At 40.2% G+C, this 24,402-nt stretch overlaps 1 protein-coding gene across 7 annotated transcripts in view; it reads left to right on the forward strand.

The window, feature by feature from the left end:
• Col24a1 (collagen type XXIV alpha 1 chain) overlaps nt 1-24,402 on the forward strand; it is a 257,186-nt gene that overhangs the window by 176,343 nt on the left and 56,441 nt on the right. For 5 of the 7 annotated variants that reach the window (XR_010064497.1, XR_010064498.1, XM_039103871.2 and 2 more), the window contains 10 exons: nt 721-774; nt 1,244-1,351; nt 7,862-7,915; nt 8,528-8,581; nt 9,376-9,432; nt 11,560-11,613; nt 12,995-13,048; nt 13,157-13,210; nt 19,456-19,509; nt 21,132-21,239. Coding sequence is in view for 3 of the 7 variants with exons in the window: in XM_039103871.2 (XP_038959799.1) it covers nt 721-774; nt 1,244-1,351; nt 7,862-7,915; nt 8,528-8,581; nt 9,376-9,432; nt 11,560-11,613; nt 12,995-13,048; nt 13,157-13,210; nt 19,456-19,509; nt 21,132-21,239 (651 nt within the window). In the remaining 4 variants the exon portion in view is untranslated. Of the gene's footprint in view, nt 1-720; nt 775-1,243; nt 1,352-7,861; nt 7,916-8,527; nt 8,582-9,375; nt 9,433-11,559; nt 11,614-12,994; nt 13,049-13,156; nt 13,211-19,455; nt 19,510-21,131; nt 21,240-24,402 lie in introns of those variants that run through there. The other 2 variants (XR_005501386.2, XR_005501387.2) reach the window with 2 other exon arrangements.

A 24,402-nucleotide genomic window follows, 5' to 3' on the forward strand; every position in this document is an offset into this window, starting at 1 on the left:
GGTAAACCACCATTTATTTCTTGTCTGCAGAGGCTTGCCAAGCTTCGGGGACACAAATTTGAAATTTCCATTTCCAGCTCCAACTAATGAAAAGAAAGCTGTAATTATTACCTATTTTCGGACTGGCAGCCTGGCCCTCTATTGGTTATTGTTGATATAAACTCCGTATAGCACCCTACTTTTGCTTTAAAATCTTTATTTTGCAAAGTAAACAAGTTACCAGTCGAAATTAAAATATTATTTTAGTTTACTATGACTGCCCCTTTTCTCCCTGCCTTTTTTTTTTTTTTTGCCTTTCTTTCCATCTACTTTTTATTCTCCACTTCAGTAGGATCTTGAGACTTGCCTTGACCATGGAGGTGAGATATTTTTAAACCTTGTTCTTTCAACAAAATGCTAAGTGCAGCTCACTGAGTACGCCGGGGTGCACCTTCATCACGTGGGCCTTAATTAAAGTGGGTGTATTCCAAGAAACTTCCTTCCTAAAGAATGGTTTAAAGTTTATGTTGATTGCATGTGCATATGAAACTCATAGCTTGGGAACAGCTCTGCCTTTTAATTACTGTGACCTTGTGAGAAATAACTATACACAAAATAGTGTTAAAAAATAACCTTCATGATATTTAGTGTTTGTTTTAATGATTATCTGATAGACGTATTCATTTGAACCCTAGACTTTTCTCTTTAATCACTTATTTCTTTTTTATATCAAATGATCAGGGATCTGAAGGAATTGTGGGAACCCCAGGAGAAAGAGGTCGAACAGGGAAAAAGGTAATTTTTTTTATATATCTTTTCATGTGGGCTTTCTTCCTTCCTCCCCAACCCTGTTTTTTTTTTTTTTTAATGCCTTCTTAATATCTTTTCAAAACTCATTATTTTTAAATGGCATGTGATGGTAGTTTCTTATTGTTAATGATAATCTGTGGTATTGGTAACTTGAAGCAAAGTTATTAATTTACACAAATCCAGACTGGGTTTGACAGCAGACACCTGTAATCCTAGCTGCCAGGCAGCAGAAACAAGAGGTTCGCCCACAAGTCAAGGCCAACCTGGCGTACGTAGTAAGCTCCAGGCCACTCAGAGGTACACAGTGAGACCCTGCGTCACAAAACAAGACAGCAATTATGATAAGAGTTATCCATAGAATTCTCCTTGCCACATGTCCTCTGCATCACTCAAGGGCGTGGTATAGCTAGAGGAGTCATACATTTAATTTTGATCATGCAAATGTCGTCCACAGGGTGATAAAGGACAAACAGGACCCGTGGGAGAAGCTGGAAGCAGAGGTTCCCCTGGACGCGTTGGGGACAGTGGCCCTAAGGGTGCCAGAGGAACTCGAGGTGCTGTGGTCAGTATTTGATTTCTTTTCAGACCTGACTCACTGGGGATGGAAAAGAGCCGCACACACTCTCAGAGAGTCATCTTGATTGACTTTACAGAGGACACGAAGGTTCCACTGAACTGAATCCATCTCTGTGGGATGGCGCGGATTGCAAGCATTCCGCAGCATTAAACAGCTTAGTGGGTTTTAGACTTGAAGAAGGAAGGAGGAAAGTGAAGATGGAAATAAAATATGAAATGAAGTTTTAAAAATCCGATTTTAACTCCAAAGCGAAGCGGGAAAGTTTATGCATTGAGCACCTCAAATTGGGATTTAATATCTGTCTGAAGCTGCTGTCATATTGGCAAATTGCTTTGGAAATTAAGCTGAAATGTGTTTCTGTCCTCCTCTTGGACCTGTCATGCTTGAATTTGAGATTATCTTTCTAAATAGTTGGGGCAAAGCTCCCCAGTCTCTATTTATAGCTCATCTTCTGCATGAACTTTGCCTGACCTGGAGGGCTGAAGCCTGATGCTTCCGAGCCTGTGACAGCAAAAGGTATTGCTGGAATGTGATGGACCATTCAGAAAGTATGGGCAGACCCAGGGCTCCAGCTGCACATGTAGCAGAGGATAGCCTTCTTGGGCACCAATGGAGGAGAAGACCTTGGTTTTGCCAAGGCTCGAACCCCCAGTGTAGGGGAATGTCAGGACAGGGAGGAGAGAAGGGGTGGGTGGTTGGGTCGGGGAATACCCTCATAGAAGAAGGGGGAGGGAGAATGTGATAGAGTGTTTATGGAAGGGAAACTGGGAAAGAGAAAAACATTTGAAATGTAAATAAATTAAAAATATCCAATAAAAACTAACTAAATAATTTTAAAAAAAGAGGAGCAAAGAAACAATATGAAACATAGTGAATTGAAAAAGTGTACATTTTAAAAGATGAAAAAAAGAAAGTCATAGCATGAAAGGAAGATATTCAAAAGATAATCTTCCATTCTGTGACCTTACTTATAACATGTGGGTGCATTAATCTCATCTCCTTTAAATAGCCAATGCTAGGCCTGTCACCAAGGCCTTCGAGAGCCAGGTCCTTCTGCTTTCTCAAGATAATTTGCCATTATTTACTGGCACCTTAACACCCAGGCCTTAAGTCATTTTATGTCATTATTTCTCTGGTTTTGCCTGTTTTAAAAACATTAAACAAAGTGGTTGATACTTAATACATGTCAGAATTAATGCAGCCCAAAATGTTGCACTTAATGTAAGCTTCTACTTTGGAACGTGATCTGTAGAAGTATTCAGTTTTAAAAATGTTTAAATATATATTTTTAATTAAAATGAAATTACACCTCTTCCTGTCCTCTCTTTCCTTCCTGTGTCCCCTCCCTTGAGGCTCTCTCCTGTCCCCCTCCCTCTCAAATTTATGGGTTTCTTTTTCCTTGATTATTTATATATATGTATATACATACATTTATATATGCATGTGTGTATATACACACACACATAAATCACACCCACAGCCTTCCCAGTCATTTTCCGAAACTACAGCCCCACTGTTCACATTTCATATTAATTCATTTAGTGTTTGAGAATCTGATAAATGAGAATATATATGTAATTTTTGTTTTCATATTTAAATTTTCCTTATTATAACTATTTATTTTTTCTTCTGAAAGTTTCCTGTTAATAAATATATATGTGTATATGTATATATACATATATGCCTATACATGCTATGCATTTCCATTTGGTAGCTATCTTTTCTTACTGATTTGCAACCAGTACTCATAAGTATAAACTGCTCATATAATTTGTCAAACATGTTACAGAATAAATTACAAATGACTCCTCTGTCAATTACCTATTAATTTTGTGTCTTTTGCTAAGCAGGACCTTTTAATTTTTATAGTCAAAGTTTTCAATGGTTTCCTTTACATTTTCTAGATTTTATTTCTCCATTAAAAATTCTATTCCCACCTAAAGTATCCTTCCATGTTCTCATCCTAACACATTCATAACATTGTTTTTAATTCTTTAAGCCAGGTAGAGGTTTTATTATTTTCTTAGTTATGGGAGGGAGATGTTTATCTTCCCACACTGAACATCTTTTTCCCCCATCTTTATTGAATGTCTTTTTAATTCTGCTATTGAGCACTCAATGTATTTTCTTCTACTCCCATGAAAGGCTGCCTTGTATTCAGTGGTTTCTTCAACGTCTGTTTCTGGTGCTCAGTCTGCTCTGTCCATCATCCCGGCTCGTCCTCTGGGGTCTGTCAGAGCAGACACCACTGTGTTCCCTTCTCAGAGAAGCCTGGCTCTTATGCATGTCTTTTTTTTTTCATCTTTATTAAATTGGGTATTTCTTATTTACATTTCAATCGTTATTCCCTTTCCTGGTTTCTGGGCCAACATCCCCCTAAACCTCCCCCTCCCTTCTATATGGGTGTTCCCCTCCCCATCCTCCCCCCATTGCCGCCCTCCCCCCAAGAATCCTGTTCACTGGGGGTTCAGTCTTGGCAGGACCAAGGGCTTCCCCTTCCACTGGTGCTCTTACTAGGCTATTCATTGCTACCTATGAGGTCAGAGTCCAGGGTCAGTTCATGTATAGTCTTTGGGTAGTGGCTTAGTCCCTGGAAGCTCTGCTTGGTTGGCATTGTTGTTCATATGGGGTCTCAAACCCCTTCAAGCTCTTCCAGTCCTTTCTCTGATTCCTTCAACGGGGGTCCCATTCTCAGTTCAGTGGTTTGCTGCTGGCATTCGCCTCTGTATTTGCTGTATTCTGGCTGTGTCTCTCAGGAGAGATCTATATCCATTCCTGTCAGCCTGCACTTCTTTGCTTCATCCATCTTATCTAGTTTGGTGACTGTATATGTATGAGCCACATGTGGGGCAGGCTCTGAATGGGTGTTCCTTCTACCTCAGTTCTAAAGTTTGCCTCCCTATTCCCTGCCAAGGATATTCTTGTTCCCCTTTTAAAGAAGGAGTGAAGCATTCACATTTTGGTCATCCTTCTTGAGTTTCATGTGTTCTGTGCATCTAGGATAATCCAAGCATTTGGGCTAATAGCCACTTATCAATGAGTACACACCATGTGTGTTTTTCTGTGATTGGGTTACCTCACTCAGGATTATATTTTCCAATTCCCTCCATTTCCTATGAATTTCATAAAGTCATTGTTTTTGATAGCTGAGTAATATTCCATTGTGCAGATGTACCACATTTTCTGTATCCATTCCTATGTTGAAGGGCATCTGGGTTCTTTCCAGCTTCTGGCTATCATAAATAAGACTGCTATGAACATATGTCTTATGTGGACTTTAGAATCAGCCCTTCACTTTCTACTAGTATCTTTCTACAAAGAAACACAAGACATTTTTCACCTTACTTATTGCCCGAATAGCTCTGATTAGGGCTATTCTGTCTTTTCTCTGTTCTAACATCTTTTGTATGAGGTGTATTCTGGTTTTCAGTAAATTTTATTAGGGTTAATATAATCCCCTTTTCAGCATATTATTTCGTTAGTGCTCTGTAAGAAATCTATTTATTTCTGTATTCTGAGCACACATCCAATTAATAAACTTCAGAGGAAGAGAGATACTGTCTTCACCGGTCAGTCATCTGACTTATTCCATTGACTGGAGCTCAGAGAGGGGGATCACATGACCTGTCCGGGTGAGAACACTCCTGAGGTCTCAGGGTCAAGTGTCATTGTCAAAATACGCTTTCTTCTTTTACAGAAATTTCCTTCTTTCCTTGGCAGTTTCAACTAGGAGAGCTAAGGTTTTACTAAATTCTACTGCATTTATTTGGGTCAGTTTCAGTTACAACACATTCGAGCCTATGATCCATTTTGAGTTTATTTGTGAATGGCAGACAGATGTAGAATTTACTTCTGTTCTTCTACACGTAGATGTGAGTTCTCCCACACCGTTTGTGTCTCTCTTGGGCCTTTCCTCGATGTACTATGTTCCCTTGCCCGTGTCTCCTCCTCGTGCTCGTCACTAGCACACTTGGTCTGTAAAATCTCCATGCCACCTTTACACTAACAGTGTCCCACCTCTTCTGCTTCTCTGCCTTCCTGGAGTGAAGTTGGGATGCTCACGTGGTTTTTACTACATTTTACCACATTGTCAGGTCATTGTATCTATGAGCGTTGCTGGCTTCTTTCTGTTGTTTTTAAAACAAAGTCCCAAACATTTGATTTACCAAAGGAAGACTCAAAAGCCTGCTACCTCAGAGAGGCAGAGAAAGCACCCAGCTGGCCTTCCCACTGCACTGATGTCTCCGAGGGAGAGGGCTCCTTCTCCTTCTCCATGCTGTCTTAAATACCCTTCAACTCAAATACCCTCCTTTCTCTTTCCTGGGTTTTCTTAAGTTCCCTCCCTGTCAACCCAAAACAAGAAACACACAAACTATTAGGGAACAAGCCACATGGGTACCTCCCAAGCCTTGGAGCCCCTCAAAAACTGAACCCCAATGAGAGTGAAATAGCCAAAATCCCAGAGAAAAACTTAGAATCTTCTACAAACGTTTTAATCTACCTCTTTTTGACTGACATTGGCTATATTTCTCTGTCTCCCTCCCTCCCCCCCTCCCTCCCTCCCTCTCTTGCTATCTCTCTTTATATTGGTATTTTCCCAGCATTCACTTGTAAATGGCTTGTACTTACAGATTTTGTTTTCTTCTCAGGAAGAGTTAGTTATTCTAAAGAATTTAAAATTTAAGTAGATTCCCTTTTTTGTCTTCTGCTCATTTCTTGTGTCTCATCCTACTCCAAGAGTATAATCTGTGATTCCTGTTTTGAGAAGCTTTGTTAAAATTTTGTTTGAGACTGTTATGTACTGAACATTCGTAAAGTCCTGTGTTTTCTCTAGGTGTGTGAGCACAAACTTCCACACATCCCTATTGTATTATATCCCCAAATCCTTGGTGCACTCTTCTTATTTTTGCTCTGATTTCTAAAAGAAGCTGCTATGTTCTCTCTTCTTCCGGCACTCTACATTTTGTCACCCATGTCTAACAGATACATTCTTAGGTACCTTAAGGTATGTGGTCCCTACTTTCACTACCCCTCACACATTGTATGTCTCCTAGCAGCAGCTCCCGTGTATCCATTCTTGGAGCCAGCAGCAACCTTAAGTCCTGCCTGGCTTTCTGGACACAGTTACAAGGCTGCCTCATTTAACCTCTGAGGAAATGCTGCCGCCGTTCAGTACCCAGAACAAGCGAGGAAACAGGAAAAGCTTCCGACTCCTTTCCCAAATTAGTCAAGCTGACCCCACCCTGCTCTTTCGATCTCCGTAGTTTAGAGTTTGAAACTGTTTGCACATCAGAAATAATTTTCTTCTTTGCATATGTTCAGACATAACTTTTGCCTCAAGTCACAAAATTTGGGTCCAGAAATTATGCTTAATATCCAGAGTTATTTCAGTTAAGCAAATACATGTCCCTCCACTCTCCACATCTCCTTCTCAGGTCATTAATCCATCCCAACCTAACCCATACAGCCTTCTTTAAAAACTTTAGCAATTTTCCTTGCATTTCTTTCAGCTAGTATTATGAATGAATCATTCCATTCCAGTATAAAAACCCCCAGAATATATCATGTCTAAATTCTTATTTAAATTGGCTTTTCATAGTTCTTTCTTAAACTGAAACATGTTCCTATCCAAATCTTTCCAAATTTCTGATTCACAGTTAATAATTGTTGTAATGGGAACCTTTTAAGAAATATAGCACAATGTACATTGTCTATGAGATATATTGAAGCAGCTTGATCAGATGTAACTCTATACGCTGATTCTCATACCTGCTTAGTACAATACACGGTAAATCACTGGGGCCTTCATTTTCTTGCCTCCTCTTTCTCTTGAGACCCAAACAAGAGAGACCACTGTGCAAAACTCTTTGATAAGATGAAAAATAAGACATTTTATTGTCATTACATTTGCCATTTTTCAGCAGTCTGAGTGATCTCTTTAATACAGTAAGAGTGATCACTAATCAGTTTCTAATTTGTATGGCTTGGTCATCTGTAAAATACTGATAGCCATAATCTTATTGTGGTCACAACACACTCATTTCCAGTATTTCTATTCTGTCAACTTTTGCCTGAATTAAAGCCATACTCTGGCAAGCGTCTGGAATCACCTATGAGGACAGGGATGTTCTGAGTCCTGAAGTCACAATATCAAACACTGTCCGATTCCACTTCCTGATATTCAGTGACCACAAACTTTGACAGACAAAAACTGCATTTCCAAGAGCGTTTTGGGGCCAGCGGCATTCCAATAAGTGAATGGTTTTCTTAGTATTGAGTATGGATATACCAGAAATGAACTAGAAACATGGTTTGTGGGACTTCTGTGATCCTGGAGAAACACAGAGAAGAATTGGGGATGTCCTTCTTTCTGTTTTCCTGGTTGCTGGGTAGAATTTCAAACCATGAAAGTCTAAAGGTTTCAATAACAGACATAGATGGTTAATGAGATACACGATTGTCTATTCTCTCTCTCATATTTATTTTTATTTTTAGGGTCCATTAGGATTGATGGGACCTGAAGGTGAACCAGGAATCCCAGGATACAGAGTAAATATTTCTAATTTTAAATGTGTTTATTCACAGACAAGAAAGCATTTAGTTATGAACTCTTAGTTCATATTATAACCCAAATGTACAAATTAAGATTCACTTTTCCTTTATTAAAATCTTACTAGTAAGAACATGTGAATGAAAAGATTAAAATGCAATGAAATTAGACCCAAAGTGTCAATAAATGTACAATTAGAATGGCCATTGTGAAGCTTCATATATATATATATATATATATATATATATATATATATATCCACCACCAAAAATAAAGTCATAATAAACTTAAGAAAATAGAGTTAAGGGGTTGGGGATTTAGCTCAGTGGTAGAGCGCTTGCCTAGGAAGGGCAAGGCCCTGGTTTCGGTCCCCAACTCCGAAAAAAAAGAACCAAAAAAAAAAAGAAAAGAGTTAAAAATAGACACTGTTCTTTAAAAATGTTTCTTTCCCTTGATAAAGCATTGTGATGTTTTAATTCTCAACCTTCTATAAAGTTATCTTGCATTTCTTCTCAGAAAACTGCGATGAGTAACAGCAGACACTTCATAGTAACAGACACACATGTCTGCTTGGTCTGCGACCATCTCTTTACTTGTTTCTATTCTCCTAGGGCCTTGAAGGTCAGCCAGGACCCTCTGGATTGCCAGGACCTAAAGGAGAAAAGGTGTGTGAGCATCTGTGTGTGTCCATCTGTGTGTGTGTGTGTGTGCATGTGTGTGTGTGTGCATGTGTGTGTATGTGTGTGCGTGTGTGTGTCTCTGTGTGTATGTGTGTGCGTGTGTGTGTCTCTGTGTGTATGTGTGTGTGTGTCTCTGTGTGTATGTGTGTGTGTGTATGTATGTGTGTGTGTGTGTGTGTGAGCATGCACACAGGTGTTGGCCTTTTACTTCAAGTTATGTATTAAACCTATGATTCTTCCTAAATGAATGCATGAAAATATTGCAAGAGATAGATCCACTTGTCAAGTTGGAAATTTTACAAATTCTAGGAGGATATAAATACCAAGGAACTAAAACTCAAACATATTAAAATATATCAAATACTCCCATGGAGTAATTGAAGATTAAGGTGAAACAGTATATATAAAGGTACTTCATGATACACAGTTTCATAAAAGCAAAATTATTTATTGAAAGAGGAAGTAATTGCTGGATAAAATTGTCATAAGCATATGAGTATTAACTTAGATTTAAATTTTCTAATGACTACAGCATGACTGTAATTGAATCGAAAGTCTACATGTCGAGAAAATTTATGATTAATGTTATGTAATTAAAACAGATTAACATGTCCAAAAAAGTTATAGATGATAGAACTGTATGTAAAATATGATACACTTAATTGTTAGCTACAAAGTTTTCATGCAAATATAGCCAAAAGCACATCAGAAAGTAACAGAGTATTTTAAATGTATTTTCTTAATTTAGTTGTGTTAATAAATTTCTATATTTCTTTTAGGGCTACCCAGGAGAAGACAGCACAGTCCTGGGACCTCCTGGGCCTCGAGGTGAACCAGTATGTCTTTTCTAAAATTATTTTGGTTCCTAAGATGAAACTCAGTCAGAAGCTTTGATGCTGGCCATGTCTTTTCTGAGTGTCTATTTGGTTAGTCTTGTGACTAGGCTTTATAGTAAATCAACACTTATCTCCATACTTTCCACATGATGTAAAAATCTTAGATATGAAAAAATACAGGGGTCAAGCTCCTTAGCCAAGATGTATGTTGCACAAAATTAATTATGAATCTAACTTTGAATGCATGACAAATATCTACACATTGTCCAAAATTAACGTAGTAATAATAATTTAGATTCTTAGAGAGACTATTTCTCTAACTGATCACATTTGTTCCTGAAGTATTTTTATAAAAAAACGAATCTATACATGTTTATAAGAATTACCGAGAGTTGCCAAATGGTTTGCCCGCTTCTACAGTGACTCATTATACCCAGTTGCTTTTGAAGAGTGTGGACCTGGTAGTCTTCAATCCAACATTTTCAAGACCAACTGTCACCATTGTTTTTGAGACATAGCCACTAGTGTAGCTTTGAGGTCTGAATAACCAACTGTATTGTGTTTAAGGCTAAAACAAGAGGTGAGGAACGCATGTAAATGTAAGTGGGGGGGGGTAATGCTTGGCTCACAGGAGTAAGCATATTGGTGGAATGTTCCCTTTTCCAGGTAGCGTCATTCAAAATAAGGATGCCAGAGGCATGCCATCAGAATATGTGGTCCCAGGATTTGATCTGGCTTGATGGCTACTGTTGCCATTGGTAGTTTACTGTAGAAAAGAATGTAGAAAACTCTAGAATCTTTCCAGGAGAATCAAGACACTTTATATAAAGGCAATCTCTCTGTACAAGTGTTTGTCTTTACAAAATATATTCTAGTCTGTCCTCTTTGGGGGTCAAGTGACCTTTAAAAAGAGCCATATGTCAGATATGCTGCATATCAAATACAATTCATAAAGCAGCAAAATTACAGTTGTAAAGTAGCAACAGAAATAATTTTATAGTTGGGAGTCATCACAACATGAGGAACTGTATAAAGGGTAGCAGCATTAGGAAGGTGAGAACCACTGACTTTGAGGGAACTATATACAAAAAAAAATAAAAATTATCCAATGAACAGAAAAAATTACCAAGTAGGGAGTAATAGTATTTGACTTCTGGAATGTCAATCAAATTCTGTCCACTGAAATGTAATAAATATTTGAGGACTAAAAATATAATTACAGTGGGATTTCCCAGTAGACCTGAGATAGGGGTGAGATTTAAACCAATACCCAGGATAAGGACACAGCTTCTGTCTTTGCATTATGCCTACCAATCATTCATGTAGAAGCAAGGTAGGTTTTATCTATCAGTAGTCTATAATAAACTATGCCCTATGAAAACTAATGCTCCATGTAAGCTTTAAAGATTAGAATTTGAACAGTTTCTCGTATCAAATCATTCAGAAGAGAAACATTTAAAAAAAATAAGTTTTGCTTCATTAGGTTAGTTGAAGAAGCCTGTAAAATAAATAGAATTAATTCTTGCACACATTTCAATTCATTTGATGTTAAGAAAACTACAAGATTTGGGGCTGGGGACTTAGCTCAGTGGTAGAGCGCTTACCTAGGAAGCGCAAGGCCCTGGGTTCGGTCCCCAGCTCTGAAAAAAAAGAACAAAAAAAAAAAAAAAAAAAAAAAAAAAGAAAACCTAAGAAAACTACAAGATTTATAATATAGTATTATACTCATAAAATTCAAGGTTTTTCTAGGCCTTATTTCTTCAATATTTTTCACAGCAGAATCATTATGAGATTATATTCGTATAATTCTGTTTTAACAGTGAACCTCATACTAATTATATCTGTGTGATAATTTGTTATATTAGTTCTAATATCTGGATATGAAAATTTTGAAATCATATGTCAACTGTATATATCATTAAGTTATAGGTCAAGTTTTTAATTGTGTAACACTTTTGACATCAACCCCTTTTCAGTTATGTGTAGCAGGCTTAAAGAAGCTACTACACATAGATCTTTATTTTTTATTTTATTTTTTTGGCAAAAGAATAAACCACCCTAATGGTAACATCTGTACTAAGGAACTCCATCCATGACACTGGTTGTCTTTGTGTGTGATCTCTTTAGGGGCCAATGGGGGAGCGAGGAGAGAGAGGGGAGCATGGGGAAGAAGGCTATAAGGTAATCCTTGCAAGCTACAAAACAAACACCATCACCCGAAACGCTTAGCCCTTATAGAACTTACTCAAGCTTATTTTGGACTTGCATTTCTGTTGATGATGTCTTCTGCTCTGGCCTTCCATGTCTTGACTCTTGTTTACAATGCCAGTTTCCCTGTGGCTTCAGTCTTATGCCTGTGCTCACAAGGTCCTCTGTCTGCTTCCAGTCTTACATGATCGTCACTTACAGACCCTATCTGACACTTATAATTTGTCTCTAGCTTTCTAATCCCTGGACTCACCCCGGAACCCCATATTGCTTGCCTGTCACTCAACACATTTTCCTGTCTTTTGCTGCTCTGTTTTTGCTAGTTTTTTTTTAATTAGGCAGTGCCTTAGATCTATTGTGTATAATGTTTAGTTCTAGGCTCTATGTATAATATACTTTTAATAATGACCTGGTGGATTACTTCTCCCAGTACATTTCTCCCTCAAGGTCGATGCTCTGTGGTCACTTCTGGAAGACAGATTAGCCATGCTGATTGGACAAGCAGCTAGGCAGATGATTGCCATTACTAAACTGATCTTCTCAAGATGCCTTTTGTCTGAATTATTTCAGTAGCTCTCTAACTAGACTCACAGCCATAGCCCTCTCAAATCCACTGCCCAATCCTGTCCCCTAAATCTCTGCTTCCCACACTCCCTCCTCTACCGGGAAGTCCTCACCATTTCATCTGGAATGTGGTTCCCCTGAGATTGAACTTGTCCCCACTTTGCTTACACAGTGCCACTGCCATAGCTCACTGTGTCACGATACCTAAGACAGGATCCACCGCTTCCCTTACACTCTCTCCCAAGGCTCTACGAAACCCTTAACTGTCTCACATTTACGTTTTGCTGCTTAACCAAATGAGATTGTCAGAGTTGGCCAAGACAGAGCAAAGTATGAAGTGGTTTATCGTTGGTGAGAATTGTACCACAACTTCACAGAGTCCAGAGAGGCAACTGGTGATGATGTGGTCATTGTGGAAAGGTCTCCCTGCTATGCCAAGCCAGGGAGGCAGCCAAGTGTAGCTGATCATCATCGCCCTGAGCTTTGTACTGGCCGGGATGCCCCGGATCCGTCATATAATGGCTTCTATGAAGACTCACATTCATAGGCTTTGACGACCATACACTATCCTAATCACCATTCAGCCTTCTCCATTAATTCACATTTAAAAATATGGCAGGATAACATAACGGATTCATCAAAATACCCTTAAACTAATATTTTCTATTCCGTTTTAAAGAAGAGTATATTTAAGTTAAGTTCTAGAACACTCGGCTTCCATTTTAGGTGATAACATGCTAGGTCACATGACTGAGCTTACTTGAATTAATATGATACTTTCTATTCCCAGGGCCATATGGGTGTCCCAGGACTCAGAGGTGCCGCGGGACAACAAGGACCCCCAGTATGTTGTAAAAGTATTCTGTAATTCCAATATTTAAAGAAAACTGCATTAACATAGTTCATTCTTTGTCTGCTTTACATGACATTTCTCTCTTGGCTCCTGTTAAAGGGTGAACCAGGTGACCAGGGCGAACAAGGACTGAAAGGAGAGAGAGGATCTGAAGTAAGTGGGACTGGTTAGATAATGTGGAATGTGCTGTCGGCTTAAGGAAGCAGGCACATGAGAAGTTACTATTTATAATCCCCATAGCCATTCACTCTCCTGAACGGAGATCACCGTGAGCCTCTGGAGGGATTGCTAAACACTGCGTTACACCATGATTGAGTGATTCCTATCCTTTGGCTAAAATCTACATTGCACTTCATCTACCCTGGCCTTGTCAAATATTGCCTGAGGATAGCCCCAAAGGTGGTCTGTTATTGAGGTTGCAAACAGAAATATCAACACTGTAGAGTGAAAAACTACCAATCAAATATAACCAGTTGTAGAATTTATTAACAAGGGACACGACTGAACGCTTGTTAAAGAAGGGTCATAAGACTGTGTTCATAACAGTCACAATACATATGGGATCCCCACAATGAGGTTTAGAGTTGGACAGAAATTTGATTCTGAATATGGGACCAGCAGATGAAAATGTAGGGAAGAAGCAGGGTAAGGATTGGTGGATGGAAAATCACCAAGGGCGGCGTTCTAAGTAAGGGAGAGTCCAGGTAAGCAGACTAACAGGAGTCCTGATGTGGACATGGTGATCCGACATCACATGGGGTGAGCAGTAATGGACGCCGCATCCAGAGGGATCAGAGATGGAGGACAGGTCATGGTTCTTACCAAGCCAACTCTGCTGTACTTCAGTTCTATAAAGAAGTGAGAAGATGGGGCTGGAGAGATGGCTCAGTGGTTAAGAGCACCAACTGCTCTTCCAGAGGTCCTGAGTTCAATTCCCAGCAACCACATGGTGGCTCACAACCATCTGTAATGGGATCCAATGCCCTCTTCTGGTGTGTCTGAAGACAGCGACAGTATACTCATATAAATAAAATAAATAAATAAATCTAGGAGGAGAAGGAAGAAGAGGAAGAGGAGGAGGAAGAAGAAGAGGAGGAGGGAGAGGAGGAGGAGGAGAATAGATTTTCCCAGAATGAAGAGCCTGATAGAAGTTTGTCTGAGCAAAGACTCTATCTCGTAGGATAAAGGTAGAAACAGCCATTTAATTATGTGTGATAGACTTCGGTATAAAAAGTTTTTTTTCATAAAACAAATCAATTACTCATTATCAAACAAGCAGAGGTTCTGTTGGTTCACTAAATTTAAACTTCTTTCAGACAGATCTGGCCTCAAAACATATATAGTCCATGGGCTGTTCTGCTTCTCAAAACACTCTTTTTTCAAAGTTAAAGTATCTTCTTTCTGGTGGTAGGGATTGAACCCGGGTCCTTGGACTCACTAAGAAAGGTCTCTACCACTAAGCTATACCTCTAATCCTTAAAACTCAATATTTAAGAATATGTAATGTAGCTTAGTTTTAAATTTTATAGGAATGGATAGAAAGGTAATGGTGAGGTTTGTTTCTCCTCATTTATAGAGGAGTGTCCTTCCTCGGATTTGTGCTTGCAGCTGGCAGGGTTAGATAATAAAACTGGGTTGGATCCGATATGGTGAATAGATGCTTAAGAGCTGTTCAGTCACATAGAGGCCATTTTAAATACTCAGGTTATACCCATAACAACATCATCTGATCCCTTAGTAAAAACGAATTAGGAGTTAGAGACATGACTCAGTAAAGTACTGGCCTTGCAAGCATTAGGACCTGAGTCTGATTCCCCAGAACCCGTATTTTAAAAGCTCAGGCAAGTGTAAAATATGCTGAGAAGCAGAGACAGGCAGATTCCTTAACAAGTTGTAGGTCAGTGGGGGAGGGGTGGACAGGAGCTGGAGAGATGGCATAACAATCATTCTTGTTGAGAAGCCCTGGTCAGTTCTCAACACCCCACTGGGCATTTCACAACCACCTATCAGATGAGCTTCCAGGGATAAAATGTCCTCTTCAGGCCACCATGAGCACCTGCACTTATGTGCACATACCTCCACACAGATAATTCAGAAATAAAATACACATATGTACAATTTTAAAACAAAGTAAATCTGCTTTTTAAGTGAACAGAGCCTGAGGGAGAATACCCAAAGTTAACCTCTGGCTGCTACATGGATGTGTTCATACAAACACACATGAACCTGCACACACATATGCACTCACACATACACAAACCCATGCACACTCAATAAACAAGGATTAACAGTTAAGTATTAATAACGGTCCTGCATGAAGAAAAAATAATGCAGAGAAATGTGATGGCTTTCATCTCACTTAGCATTGTTTTAAGTCTAAAGCAGAAAATGTCGTGGGACAAACTATAGTCTCATAAAACAATGCTGCATGCTAACCAAGAATGTGGATGTTTGCCAAGGCTTTATCCTAAAGTGCCTAAATTTTTCTAATTAAAACTTTTCTATTTATTGGGTTTCCTGTTTCTCTTTTGACATATCTCTTGAAGAAGACACTTTCTGGTTCTTGCTAGTTTCTGTTAGGATTACAGCAGTGAAAATCAAATTCTCGTATCGGACGACAGCCTTTCCAGAGAGCTGGGGAGCTGCTCCTGTGCACTGGAGCCGAAAGGTGCTGAGACCATGCCTCGACCTCTCTATGATTCAAGGAAACAGTTGCTCTTGCTCTAGGGCATGCTGGTACATGCAGCCTGCAAGCATATTTTAGGACCTCTAAGAGTTTAGGCTAGCATTAATTGCTACAAGAATAACCACCAGTTATGTATAATTCATTAAGAACTCCTTTGGTGGCCAGATGAGTCCTGTCCCATTGCTGTCATCTTGCTTTTGCAAAGCTTTGAATTTGGTTTTTAGATTTGGAAATGGCCCCTCAAAATCATCTGGGTGGCAATCTTGTTTGTGAGATGAAGAAACATAAATCCCAAAGAGAGTACGCTGTTACCTAACATCACAGAACTAATTAGCAACAGAACCAGAACCAGAAACTTAATTGCCTGGGTCTCATTATGCTTTGCAATTTTGTATCTCGTTATTATACAAAAGCTATTGCTTTGAAATCTTGTATCAGTTATAAAGTTTTTATAAGTTAAAATACAGTTAATTCTGGCTAACCAGTGAATTTTTTTACTGGGCATGTGAGAATAGGCACCTCTAGAAAAAGGTGGGGACAAAAGCCACTGCTTCCTGACGATTCCCACAATTTAGACATAAGTGAAAGTCCACAGGAGCCGCAAAGACTCAGACTCAAGCCTCAGGCTTCTTTTCCTCTCAACGCCAAACTTCTGGAGCTTAGTAAATTGGTTAAAAAAGAGAGGGAGAGAGAATAATCCATGCATAAAGCCCTGAGTCTGTGTTTGCTTTCTAAAGTTGATCACTCAAGGGAAGTTGGAGCAAGCTGAGAACTTGGATAACTATCCTTTAGATTTCTTTAAAATTAACACAGTCAAAAACAAACAAGCAAAAAAAAAAAAACAATGTTTAAATTAACAGGAGACCTTAAAATGTCCTTTATCATAAGAACTAGTTCACCTTCTCTAGACAGAGAACCAACCAGTGGAGTGCTGGTGAATGGAGGGCTTCTGAAATGGTTCCATGTGGACCACTACATGAGTTTTTTTTTCAATGTATCTGAGCAAAGGGAAAAGCACAAATTTCCATGTACTGTGAAAAAAATTCCTGCAGAATAATTTGCCTTTCCTATATAAGGACAGATATTCCATCCATGGATTTATGTTCAAATAAAATAGAATTAAGTTAAGTCTGGCATCCCAGAATATGTCCGCTTTTATTATACTCAAATTTGGAGACTTGGTTGAAGTGACTCTTTGCTATCTTACAGATCTAACCCAGTTAATCATCCAGGGACAGCCTGCACAACTGTGTATTTCCTTCACCTTGGCCAGATGTAATTTCCTACTGGACAGACTACTCTATGCAAGGGGGTGGGTGCTTAGCAATGCTTAACTCTTAGCTGAGTTATGATACTACCTTGTGGTGCTAGTTTTGAGACATTTCAATATAAAAATTCTCAACATAAAGTATAATACAGTACAAAAAGTGCATTGCCCAGGCTCATATAATTAAGTGACATGGGATGCATAGCATATAAAAAAACACACAGTTTTGTTTCTGGAGCCCAAGGTCAGGATGCTAGTTGGGTTCTGGAGAGAAAGCACCTTTATATCAGAGGATGCTAAATCTTCACTGTATCCTCAGTAGGAGAGAGGACTGGAGAGTTCTCTGGGGTCACTTTCAGGGGAGCACTAATCCTTTCCAAGGCCTTCTCTCTCAAAGCTTCAGTACCCCGAGGCCCAACTATTATGCCTTGTCATGACAGAATTTCAGTGTGAATTTGGAGAGCACACAGCACTTACTCCATAACAAGGACAATGTTCTGCTCACTAATCTGCACATATGCAGACCTCCATTGCAAGACCATGGCTTTTCTACCCTCCCCTACTTTCTTTCATCAAGGATGACAATAACTGTAATAAGGAATGATCCAAGACAAAGAACAGAACCTTGATATTGGTTAAACACTTACTCCTCAATAAGAAGATGTTGCCATGGGGTTGGGGATTTAGCTCAGTGGTAGAGCACTTGCCTAGCAAGCGCAAGGCCCTGGGTTTGGTCCCCAGCTCCGGAAAAAAAAAAAGAAGAAGATGTTGCCATGACTACCCTTCTAGCATCAGCAAAAGGACCTTTTAAAATATCTCTCACGTTCATGAAGTTCCCTTCCTGTTGTGCATTATGAACTTCCTGTTGCTATTATGTGCTACTGTCCTTCCTAATGCCCATCCAAGTCTAAAGAACATTCTAGTTGCCATGCATCTTTAGATGGGCCCTCGGGGCACAGCATTTAACTTCTGAAATAATTCCCAACGTAAGCGCCATCTTCTGAGATAATTGATGTAACGGTGCATGAACCTTCTTACTTGTATTTCGTTCTTTTGAGTGTTTGAAGCACACACATGAAAATATGCTACAAGTTGAACTGTGTCTGCGTTATTTATACTAGAACCTAACATCTGTCCTGAATGTCCATCCCATGTAGCGGTAGAGATCTGAATGTTGGGCACCTAATGTGTTGACTCCCTCTGACTCCTAAACTCACAAACATTCTACATTTGACAGATGTTTCCCATCTGTTCTTATTCTCTTCAGACTAAAGTAGCATCCTGGCTTCTCATGGTCAGGAAGATAACCATGAAGGTGACTTAAGTCTTCAGGGAGCATCCACCAAAACACATGACATCCCTAGTGGCCCCCAACTGCCATAATCCTACTATGCTGGTCCCACTGTGGCCTGAGTGGAAGACGTTTTTGGAGCCATGCTTGCATGAGTAGCTTCCTGGGTGCTGGGATTAGGCAGTGCATACTCCCAAGCTCAGCTGAATGGTTAGACCTTTTGTCTCTTACAGGAGACAGCCTTTTCCTCTGTGATCAGGTGATCTATACTTCAAACATTTAAGCCCACCTTCCCAGATGCCACATCTGAGATCGATTATTTTGCGTGAGCCTTACTTTGCATCTTTAGCATGATTGTCGTAAGAACGACCATCCCAGGGTAAAACAGTCCTGTCCGGGGTAACTTCAGATGCTCTCTGAGAAGTAGGGCTGGTAATGACAATACAATTCTTTTCCTCATTTGTACACCAGGTTACTGTTTTCCCTGTTTTACATCTGAGAATAATTTGGACATGCCATCAGAACAATGGAATGGCTTGCAAGGACAGAGAGAGTCTCTAACTACCCTGGCAGACCAGTTGCTGTTCAATCAATTATGACTTAAAACGTCTCACACATGGAAAAACAAACAGTTCCTTGGGAAATAAATACCCTTTTTTTTTATTTCAAAGTGTGTCCTTTGTGCTTCCGTGGAAACACATTTTGGGCTCCTGGTTCACATCCATCACCACACAGTGTCTTGTGACTAGGAACTTGGCCTTTGGATTCCAAGCATGTAACAGATGCTATGATACATGATATTCAATAAAAATCCTATTGGATTTAGAATTTAGCCACTTTCAAAAGGAGGCAAGGACCCTGCCTGAAAGTCAGGCCATTTTCAAAACAGTGCCGTTTCAGAATTATGATTTGAATTTTTAAGTCATAGTGTTTGGAGCAAAGGAGAATGTCATATGTGATCTGTTCAAATTCTCCCACTTTTCATGAGGAAGTGACCCCCACACAAACAACTCCTGGGAGAATTAAATGGCCATCCCAGTGACAGGCAGCTAGTTGTGTGCACTCCTGAGCTATTCCAGCCCCATTGTACTTTTCCATGGCTTGTTTAAGTAAGTGTATTTCTATCTGTTAACGACTGTGCTTCCCATTTTCAGGGTCCTCAGGGGAAAAAGGGAGTTCCTGGTCCTTCTGGGAAACCAGGCATTCCCGTAAGTAACAGACCTCTTTTATCTTTCTTATTTTTCTAAATGGAATTGACAACTTTAGCAAGCAGAATAGTTCAGGAACAGTTATGTCATGTTGGATAAATCAGACTGCCTTGAAAAAAAATTCAAACCCATGCTGGAACACAGAGGGACCAAAATATGACCACTAACTCTAAACCAAGTTTGCTGTTTAAATCTAAGTCCCTGCAAACGAAGGATGCTATTTTCCCGTGTTATGGAACCCTCCCTGTGGACTCTTACTTCTCTCTCTTGGTGAACCACTGTAAACAGGGAACTTGGAAACATGACCAAGCAAGTGGTAACAAAGGTCAGAGTCTTCAAGTATAATTAAAAAGACATGAGCTGGCTTTTAACTGGAGGGCTCAGTTTCTCTTTCTCCTAGCAATTAGAGCAGAAAGTCTTGGGGGAGAGGGGGTGGGAACAAGTCCTTTGTCCAGAATAAAGGTTAATTTTAACTTAACATCAGTATCCCCCTCTAACTGGGTAGGTATGTGTTGACAGGCTGATTAGAAAGACACCGCTGCTGATGCCACCCAGAAAGATATAAATACCTACTTCTTGCCTGCATGGGACAAAAGAGGGGAAAAGATCACCGATGGCCCTACAGATAAATCCCAATTGTTCAGGATTAGAAGCAAGATATCCAGGCCCATTGTTAGTCATATGTTCATCTGACTTAAGGGGGGAGGGGAGCAACATACTCTTTATTCTTAAGAAAAGAACTGTGACACAAGAATTTGCAGAAAACACTGGTAGCTCCAGCTGATGTCTCCAGCTGATAACTTCAGCTGATACCTCCAGCTGGTAACTCCAGCTGATATCTCCAGCTGATGCCTCCAGCTGATATCTCCAGCTGATACCTCCAGCTGGTAACTCCAGCTGTTATCTCCAGCTGATGTCTCCAGCTGATACCTCCAGCTGGTAACTCCAGCTGATATCTCCAGCTGATGCCTCCAGCTGATATCTCCAGCTGATACCTCCAGCTGGTAACTCCAGCTGTTGTCTCCAGCTGATGTCTCCAGTTGATGCCTCCAGCTGATATCTCCAGCTGATACCTCCAGCTGGTAACTCCAGGTGATGTCTCCAGCTGATGCCTCCAGCTGATATCTCCAGCTGATACCTCCAGCTGGTAACTCCAGCTGATATCTCCAGCTGATGCCTCCAGCTGATATCTCCAGCTGATACCTCCAGCTGGTAACTCCAGCTGTTATCTCCAGCTGATGTCTCCAGTTGATGCCTCCAACTGATAACTTCAGCTAATATCTCCAGCTGATACCTCCAGGTGATGTCTCCAGCTCACAGGTCCCTCTCTATTCCTGACAGCTAGGGAAAGATGACCTGACACAGGGACAAATATCAGGGAGTGCCACTGGCTCAAGAAGCTCCACAATAAATTGATGACTCACTTTTATTTTTGTTTAGGGGACATTTTCTCGGGTACTTGGACTGAAACCAGGGCCTACTGGATGCTAAGCAAATGTTGTTCCTCGTAGTTGTAGCCTTAGATCTTAGGGCAGGGTATAGAAATATATAACTTTTTCTACACCAAGAAATGTCATCTACCCAATACGTGTCTGTAATCAAAATGATTTCTAATTACCAAGGGTCTTCCAGGCCTTCCGGGGCCAAAAGGCTTGCAAGGATATCATGGAGTCGACGGCCTATCAGGATACCCGGGAAAGCCTGGGCTACTGGGAAAACAAGGACTTCCGGTGAGTAGTGCGCATGTGCTGTGCTCTTTACATCTGCATCGGTGTCTTTTGAAGGACAACGGGGAGTCACGTTATCGTTCATAACTAGGGTATTAGTTATATTAAGGCAATCATTTTTATAATTGCTATCTTCGAATTAGACTAACGATTTCCAAGTATGTCAGTAGGTATATTCTCTTGGGAGTTTTGTAGTAGCAATTGATATTTTCTGTATGTGTAAAAGTTTAAAAAACAAGGTATAGGGAAGCTCACTGAGTGGCTCCGTAAGCAGGCTGTGTTTGTGTTCATCACAGGTCCTCTGCCTTCTTTGGAACATTTCGGTCTTGGCGGTACCTCACATAGGTTCTGCCCAGAATAATTTTCCCTTTGCTTTGATGGCCCTAGCATTTTCAAGAACTGTGTGGATATTTCCTGTGTTCATTCAAGGGTGATACAATGTTAGAAAAAAACATGCTTGTTTTGAATGTGAATTTCTATGCGCCTGCATGAATGTGTGCGTGCCTGTGTGCGATCATGGGTGCAAGTACCTAAAGAGTTCAGAAGAGGGCATCAGATTATCTGGAACTGAAGTTGTAGGATGTTATAAGTTGCCTGCTATGGCTGGTGGGACCTGAACCCCAGTCCAGTAAGCACCATTAACTCCTGATCCATCTCTCCCGTCCTCCAAACTACATTTTTGTCTCCACTCAACCATAAGTTCCCACTACTTGGATATGGTTATCCGTTGACTTGTTTCACTTTTCTTAAGTAATAAATCAGCCCTGGTTGTTTATTCAGATGTGGTAAGGTGACGTTCGCAAACCCAAGCCCACATTGATGCTCTTTTCCTGCTATGGTGAGTTACCTCATATATTTCAAAGCAAAAAGAAGCTGAAAGTATCATTTATCCAATATAAGCATTTTAGGGATAAACGCGTACTCAGGTTCTATCTGGAGACATGGATATTTTTAAGGAGTTTTTTTTAACACAGTTTCTATTTATTTTGGAGGAAATATATCAGAACATTAGGTTAAGGCGTAGACAAGTATGAGGTGAGTATTTAATTGAAATAAATATTTTATAGACTCCTGACAGCAGTATGTCTCTAGTTAAAGACTTTCTCCTTCCTCCTCATCTTTTCCTCCTCCTCTTCCTCTCCTTCCTTCTCCTTTTCCCTCTTCTTCCTCCTCTTCCTTCTAACAGGATCATAACACATAGCTGGATTACTCAACTAGCATTTGCTTCAGACTCCCGGGTGCTGGGGTGTAGTGAGGCATTATATTATATTATCACAGCCACCGCAGAGAGGACTGTCATCTGGTATCCCAGTCTGAAAGATAACGCGAATACCGTGCCTTCAGCTCTACCCTGGAAAGGCTGGGGTTTCACTCTCTCTGGTACTCAGTCACATAGTGATTGACCGAAGTTCTCTCTGAACAAGCCTTGGACATGAGTCATAGAACACACTTCTTACCATACCGTGGAGGGTTCCCTCCAGGAGGATCTGCTTGCCCTCAGAAGGTTCTGGTCTAGGAATTGGCTCTGAATTTGAGAAACGATCAAGACTCTTAGTTTGATGTAAGACCAACAGGCTTTCCAGTTGAACACCAACATATTCTAGCAAGCCATGGCACATTTGGTTGGTTCTGTGAGTTCCTGTGTTGATTTAGACATTGCCGAAGATATGTACAGATCAAACCAGTGATAACAGCTCCTACCTTCTCTCTGATAGTAAATTCCTGTCCCGGGTTCCATTACTCCCATTTCAGAGACACCGTTCCAATGCATTTCAAACACCTCGGAAGAATCTGGGCTTCAAGTTTCCAGTCTGCTGCTTATTAATCGTGCTATCGGGTGCCTGTCTGTCCTTGTTCGTGTTCCACTCACTAGTTAATTTCATGGTATAAATAAGGAATACTTATTTGAAAGCTATAACCTAATACAGCTAAAAATACCTTTCAGGTAATTTTCCATTTTGTTTCCATGGTATTTTCAGGTACACAATACCTTCAAATAATAGCCTACTTCTTTATAGTCCTTACTTTTTCTTCCACATAAGCTCTAAGGTACCCTTCATGCTGGTATTTAGAAGCATCGGAAATAGCGGGAAATTGTCTACTGCTCTCGTGGAGATGAGGCAGCTAGTGTTTCCGCGCCTGGAGCATCTCCATCTTCCATCCACCCCCTTGTCCTGCATTATCCTTCTGTTCCCCTTTCCTGGTTTCCATAGATACCTTAGCTTCCTTCTGTGATGCAGAAGTTGCCTGTACTTTGGCTCTTGCTCACATGTTGGGAATAGTGGACTTAATGATCAAGCGTGTATGCATCGAAGCTGTGGTCTGTTTATCGTATCAGTGTCTATAGCTTCCCTTTAACACAACAAGGGGTGAAATGTATCTCAACTATGTATGTTTCTCTAAGACCCCATCCTCCAGCGCTTCTTCAGGCTGCCACAAAGTGTGACTAACCAGCGCCATGCACTTCCTGTCTGTATTCTCTTTCTTTCTCACATTTGTAAGAGGGGTGCCCTTAATTAGACTATCCAATCACCAATATTTTCAGTACCCTTCATAATAAAATCTTCCGAATATGTAAGGCAGCCTTCGAAGGTCTTAAATAATAACAGGTTTTAGTGTTCCGCCTTATAAATATAAAGCACATTCGGCATTGTACTGGAGATTTGGCTACACAGTAAGGTTCCAGCCAGAGTAGTAACAAGAAACGAAAGTCATTCAGATTATTATGGAGGACATAAAACTGTCTTTATTTACACATAACACAATTATCCATGTAGAAGGTCCAGAATACGTTTAAAAAATGAATTTAGCAATGTTTCAGGATGAATGAGCCATGCACAAAAATGAACACGTGTGCTCCTGTATTGTTTAACGACAGGATCCTGAGATGAACAATGTTTGGGATTCCACCATTATGAAACGTTATAGTCTGTACTTATATCAACCATAACTGTGTGGCTTGCCACAGCCTGTGTGGTGTGACCTTAGCTTCCATTCGTACACCATGTGACAATTCTGACTACTGTAACCTTGGTATCTTAACACTATGCTAATTATTTATGTAGCTGAAGATAGCCAAACATAGAGAAGCGCACTGAAAACACGGGTAAGGCATTTGTTTAAAAGTTGCACACAAGGCCAGGGAGATGGCTCAGTAGATAAAGCA

The sequence above is a fragment of the Rattus norvegicus genome, chromosome 2 (genome assembly GCF_036323735.1).
Source record: "Rattus norvegicus strain BN/NHsdMcwi chromosome 2, GRCr8, whole genome shotgun sequence".
NCBI classification, from domain to species: Eukaryota; Metazoa; Chordata; class Mammalia; order Rodentia; family Muridae; genus Rattus; species Rattus norvegicus.